At 55.6% G+C, this 6,374-nt stretch overlaps 1 protein-coding gene across 3 annotated transcripts in view; it reads right to left on the bottom strand.

Moving 5' to 3' along the window:
* The window catches only part of Kcnh2 (potassium voltage-gated channel subfamily H member 2), a 28,409-nt gene that overhangs the window by 4,910 nt on the left and 17,125 nt on the right, over positions 1-6,374 (bottom strand). For 2 of the 3 annotated variants that reach the window (XM_033764465.1, XM_010637578.2), the window contains 4 exons: positions 3,342-3,770; positions 1,843-2,230; positions 1,350-1,549; positions 679-931 (listed from right to left, as the gene is read on the bottom strand). In XM_033764465.1, coding sequence (XP_033620356.1) covers positions 679-931; positions 1,350-1,549; positions 1,843-2,230; positions 3,342-3,770 — 1,270 coding nt within the window. Of the gene's footprint in view, positions 1-678; positions 932-1,349; positions 1,550-1,842; positions 2,231-3,341; positions 3,771-5,948; positions 6,325-6,374 lie in introns of those variants that run through there. The other variant, XM_010637577.2, reaches the window with a different exon arrangement.

The following is a 6,374-nucleotide window of genomic DNA, read 5'->3' as shown; positions in this document are numbered from 1 at the left end:
GGTACCGGGGATTGAACTCGGGTCCTTGAGCTTGCAAGGCAGGCCACCAAACCGCTGAGCTAAATCCCCAGCCCAAAAATACTTTTTAAAAACCTAGAATGTTCTACTGTGAGCCACGGTCAAAATCATTTGATGCCTCTGTCCCTAAGGCATGCAGGGTGAAGTAAAAGACAGGCAAGGGCAAGAAACCCCCAGTGTGCAAAAACACATGCACAGGCGGGCCAGGGCAGAACGGAAGAGCTGTGAGGGGACAGGGTGGGACTCCCTTCCTCTGGACATAGCGAAGGTTCTGGCATGGTTATATCACATGAAGCTGCAGGAAACCATCTGGCCCTAGCAAAACCTATGCACAACCTCCAGGTTCACACCTGACTCTCCACTGCTCACTTGGAGCATCTACATTTGGCCCTACTTTAAGGAAGCAAGAAGTGTCTGCCTGTGAGGAGATCATAAAGCTCCCTGAAATTCAGGGGGACATGGGACCCCCAGAGTTCTATAGCCCATACCTTGTGGGGGAGCTTCTCTCTACTGCCCCCTCTGGCAGACCTAAACTCAGGTGAGTTAAAGGAACACAAGACTTGTCTGCAGCCCCAGGTTCACAGCCTCATAATCAGAGGTCTGAGGCCTCTCTAGGCTTTGACAGTCATTTCCCACTCTCTATCCACCTACACCCCATACCCAATATGGCCACGACAACATCGCCCCGCAGAATCTCAATGGAGCCACGGGAGATGAAGTAGAGGGCGGTGAGCAGGTCCCCTGCATGCACCAGTGTGTCCCCTGGCGGAGCATGCGTGGTCTTGAATTTCATGGCCAGGGCTCGCAGGCAGCCCTTGGTGGCCCCACGAAAAGGCTTGCAGTGCTGCAGCAGTGAGCGGTTCAGGTGCAGGCAGATGTCAGCCTGCAGGCACTCAGGGAAGCCCTTCAGCACCTGCAGGAAGGTGGGATGGCTCAGGACACCCTCACCTGGGATACTACCCGCACCCCAGCATTGCCCACACCTCCATCTCAGGGAAACCTCCTCCTCTAGGCCCCAGATCCAGAATCCTCCCAGAGTATCTTGGGAAGCACCTGGGTTCCCAATCCAGCTGTACCACCTCTGGCCAGGCACCCTCTAGACCTCCATGTTCTCAGGGTAAATGCAGGATCAATTCCTGCTTTCAGCTGTAGTAAGATTTAATACCGCCACCTATGTGAAGGGCCTGGTACAGTGCCTGCTCCAAAAGGAGAGCTCTCCCAGAAAAAGGCCCCTAGGCTTCAGTTTGCTGGTAGGGAAAAGGAGGCACATGCTCCCCAGGGTCCTTCTTAGCACTAACCACAGCATCTGACCCTCCCTGCCGATGCCTCACCGCATTCATGTCAATGCCGTTGGTGTAGGACCAGGCATGCTGGAAGTACTCCTCCAGGCGCTGGCGCAGTGGGTTGGGGATCTGGTGGAAGCGGATGAACTCCCGCACACGGAGCATCTGCGTGTGGTAGCGGGCCGTGCCCGAGTACAGCCGCTGGATGATGGCCGACACATTGCCGAAGATGCTGGCATACATGAGGGCTGGGGGGCGTGGGTGAGTGGGGCCATCAGTATTCACAGGGGCCCCGCCGCCCATGGGGACCCGCAGCCTGGTCACGTCTCAGACTGAGAGTGGCTATAAACATACACACACTCAAACACGCCAGCCTGCAGCGTTCTCCTGCTCTAGCATCCCAGCCTCCAAACTGTGTCATGCTGGTGGGCCCTGGAGTCTCTATGTGGGGGAGCAGAAGTGGTGGGGCCCTCTAGCCTTGGCTCTCTGCTCCACCCAGGCTCTTCCCTGCCACCCCAGCCCACCCCCGGGGTGCACTCACAGCCAATGAGCATGACGCAGATGGAGAAGATCTTCTCTGAGTTGGTATTGGGCGAGACGTTGCCAAAGCCCACGCTGGTCAGGCTGCTGAAGGTGAAGTAGAGCGCTGTGACGTACTTGTCCTTGATGGATGGCCCACCCAAGCCGCTGCTATTGTAGGGCTTGCCGATCTGGTCACCCAAGTTGTGCAGCCAGCCGATGCGCGAGTTCATGTCTGGCTGCTCCATATTGCCGATAGCGTACCAGATGCAAGCCAGCCAGTGTGCAATGAGCGCAAAGGTGCACATGAGCAGGAACAGCACCGCCGCCCCATACTCTGAGTAGCGGTCCAGCTTCCGAGCCACGCGCACCAGCCGCAGCAGCCGCGCGGTTTTCAGCAGCCCAATGAGCTGAAGGCCAAAAGAGAGCACAGTCAGGGTGCAGGCAAATGAGGTGCAGGAGACACTGAAGCCTTGGAGAGAATACTAGAGGGAAGCTCCCCAGGACTTCCTCCTGGGACATCTTCCTATTAATTGAAGCCACCTTGTGTGAAGAACCTTTGCTGCCCCCAGCAAAGATGTCACATTAATCTCTGTGCCAGCTTTAAAACAGTATGGTCACAGCCCCATAGTGAGAACAAGGAAAAGGGGACCCAGCTAGGCTGATGGCGCACGCCTGTCATCCCAGCACTCAGGCTGAAGCAAGAGGATAGCTTCGAGTTCGAGCCTGGGCTACATAATGAATCCAAGGCCAGCCTGAACTATATAGTGGACCCTGTCTCAAAAATAAAAATGAGAAAAACTACAAGTGTAAATAAGATCCAAATGGTATAACTGACAATGTGAAATGGGAAGAAAAGGGCTAAAGGTGTAAAGGAAGTGGCAAGGGTAGGGGAAAGGAAATAAGGGAAAAGAAAAAAAATAGAAATAAAGTTTTTGTAAATAGGGAAAGGCAGGGGTATGGGGGGAAAATGAGAACCAAGATCTGTCATGTAAAGGTACAAGATCCCAATGATGAATGTAACTGTACTGTAAACTTAAAAAGTACCAATAAACTCAATAAAAAAAAAACAAAAATAAGGGTCCCAAAAGGCACAACAGTCACCCTAATATGCCTCTGATTAGTGTCTGGGGCACTTGTGTGTAAATTAGAAAAGTGATCCCTTTCAGTACACAAATTAGAAAAGGAGGGGGTAAAGAGAGAGCAGGGACAAGGGGAAAAAATGAGAACCAAGACCTGTCATGTAAAGGTACAAGATCCCAATGATGAATGTAACTGTACTGTATACCTAAAATGTACCAATAAACTCAATTTTTTAAAAATTAGAAAAGGAGCCCCTGACTCCCTAAAACTGTGGGTAGCTCATAGAAAGAAGGATCAAGCACAGGTTTATTTCGGTACCTGTGGAGCTCACTTTCTGTCTCCTTCACACCACTACCTCCCACAAGCTCCCTCTCCCCGCCACACCGTCCTGGCCTCTCTTTCCCTTCCTCCCTCTCTCTGCCTCCCTACCAATCCCACCTCCTCAGAGCCGGAGCCAAAGATGAGTAAATCAAAGGGGATGGCAGCCACCATGTCAATGAGAAACCAGCCCTTGAAGTAGTGGACAGCAATGCGGCCAGGGTGGCTGACCACCTCCTCGTTGGCATTGACATAGGTGGTGCGGAAGTTGATCAGGATGTCCACGATGAACATGATGTCCACAATGAGGTCCACCACAGCCAGCGGCTGGCAGGCATAGCCACAGTCGGGGGCCTGGGAGCCCTCTTCAGTCTCCTTCAGCAGGAAGGCGGCTGAGTAGGGCGTGAAGACAGCTGTGTAGATGACCAGCAGCAGGATGAGCCAGTCCCACACGGCCTTGAAGGGGCTGTAGTGCAGGATGGTCCAGCGGTGGATGCGCGGGGCTTGCAGCTTGTACTCAGGGAGCACATCAGCACCCAGGGACAGGACCTAGGTGGGTGAAGAAGATACAGGTAAAGGATGGGGAAGGCATAGGACCTCAAGGACAGGGCCAAGAAGAGTAAGGGGAAGCCAAGAGGTTTCCATCAGAATGGCTCACCCCTCAGCCAAGCAGCCACAGCCGCTAACCACCCCCAGAGCTGGATACTAGAGTTCCCAGAATGCCACACAGCATGAGGCCCTCCCAGCTGCTGGATCCGCACGGTTCTGAGAGCTCCCAGATACTCAAAATCAGTACCCCACAATAAACCCTGATACCACTACCCACAAGCAACGCAGACCAAACCCTTGGACTATAACTGGCACTATGCAATCTTTCACACACACACACACACACACACACACACACACACACACACACCCCTAGTGTCAGTCCAGAAAGATGTCCAGGACCACAGCTCTCAGCCTGGGCAATGGCCAGAGTCCTAACACAAAAAATGGTCACTGAAGTTCCCTACCAGGCCCTGCATGTCACCGACCCAGGATACCAGCCACCCAGACTCAGGGCCGTCCTTTGGGGGAGATAGACCAAGACATTCCCACCTGCTCTTCCAGCCCCCTCTCTGCCCAGGGCAGCCTCCCACACTTTTAAAGGGACACAGAGGACACAGCCCAGCACAGAGGAGTCTATAGCAGGACGGGCACAGGATTGCCTAGGGGCAGCAGCACAGCCTCCCAGACCAGGGGACAATAGCCATACCACACTTTCTCTAAAGCCAAACCAGGAAGTACTAGGCCAGCTCTCCACACTGTCCCAGAAGCTTCTGTGGGACAGAAGCCCCCCACCTCAGGACCTGTACCCCTTGGGCAGCTGGACCAAAGGCCTTCTCCAGCCCCCAGAAGCACTGAATCCCAGGAGCAGGCAGTGTGGGGCCTCTGAACCGGATGATGCCAGTGAGTCCATTCATACTCAGGCAGCGTTCCCTGGAACCCTGCACAGGTAGGGCTGTTTGGAAAGCATCTCCTTAGGGGAAATAACTAGGAGCTAAGATGAGTCATAGTTAGGAGTCTGGCCACCATAGGAGGGACTCAGAGCCCCTGGAGAAGAGGAGAGAAGCAGCTTAGGCCTGGGATAGGCAAGGAGCCTATGGGAAGCCACCAGCCTGGCCTCCAGCCCAAGTGGCCTTTCCCTAAATCAGAGAGCCAATGTGCATGGTATGGTGGTCTTTCAGGGGTCAAGTGGGAATTGGAAAAGGAACTGGCCAGAACCCCACAGACAAGTGACAGAAGATGGTAGTTGCCCTGGAATAGGACTCCTCCCTGTGCCTATGGTGTCAGGCCCTAGGGACTTTGCTGGAGCACCCAGGACAGAAGCAATCCTGCCCCCAAAATTTGTAGCCCTGCTGCAAATACACAGACATATGTAGGCTGTGACTGGAATGCAAAGTCTGGTTCCTCCAGCCTCATCTTCCCAGGGGTCAGCCTTGGGCCAGGTATGGAACCCCCTTGATGCATGGGCCTATATAACACTAATCCAACCCTGGGCCCTGTCCTGTGAGTGAGAAGAATCCTATGTGTACCTGTGCCCCAGCTGGAAGGAGCCAATGAGCCCAGGCACAGGGGGCTCAGGCGTGGCATGGTGCTGGTGGCAGGGCCCCCTTCTAGGCTCTGAGAAAGGACAGAAGAGCCACTTGGGGCAGAGAGGTGGCTCTGAGGGTGAGGAGAGGAGTTCATCACAACCTAGGGCCTGTTGTGCTCTCACCACCCATGTGCCCTCTGATCCACACTTCCTCAGACTCCCTGAATGCAAGCCAAGCCTCCTCTGCCTACCAAAGGGTCCGCCCCCAGCACAGATGGAGGGAGCCTAGCGCCTCCATGCCAGGCCTGGCTGCTGCCCACCAACCTCTTGGTGACCCTGCCCAGTGGTTCTTTGCCTCCCTGCATCCCCCCACCATCCTCTCTGGGCATCCATCTGATTCCTGTTGTGTCTCTCCTCCCTTTGCATTTCGAGCCACAGGAGCAAGGGGGAGAGGCCGCCCAGAAAGGAAAATACTAGGAACCCATGTCCCGCAGGCTGGGAAGACAGTGAGTCGGGTGGCAGACCCCAAGGCTCCCTAAACCACCCTGCTTATGGATCTCCCCAGCCTGGAGCCAGCGCCCTCTGGGCCACATCTTCCACCTCAGTGCCCCAGCCCTGGAAAGGAGGGGAAGGGACTGGGAGTCACCTACCTCCTGGGCCACCAGGCTGGAGATGCGAACAGCCCGCCTCATACGGCCTTTCTGGGTCCTGGGCCGCAAAGCCCCTGTCCCACTCGCCTTCCCTGCTGGGGCTGCCATGGAGGGCTTGGCTGCCCCCAGCTTGTTTGCCCTGAGGCCCGAGGGCCTAGCCAGTACCTCACTGGCACCCCAGCTGCACTCCCAGCCCAGGCTGCACCCCCAGAGCTGGCCGAATGGCAGCCGGGGCCACCTCTGGCATGAAGCCAGGATGGCAGAAGCAGGGCCCCGGGGCTGGGGTCACCTGGCCAGTGAGTGTGGGCTATAGCCTGCCTGGCTGGCACTGCCCATGGCCCCCTGCTGTGGGCCCGGCTCCCAGGGTACTGCGCTCTGCTCGCCTGCCGCCAGTCCAGCAGTTGCAGTGGGAACCGAGGTGGTTCC

Source organism: Fukomys damarensis, unplaced genomic scaffold (genome assembly GCF_012274545.1).
Source record: "Fukomys damarensis isolate Sample0158 unplaced genomic scaffold, DMR_v1.0_HiC HiC_scaffold_16, whole genome shotgun sequence".
NCBI classification, from domain to species: domain Eukaryota; kingdom Metazoa; phylum Chordata; class Mammalia; order Rodentia; family Bathyergidae; genus Fukomys; species Fukomys damarensis.
Note: the sequence above shows the minus strand (reverse complement) of the source record. Positions and strands in the feature narration are given on the sequence as shown.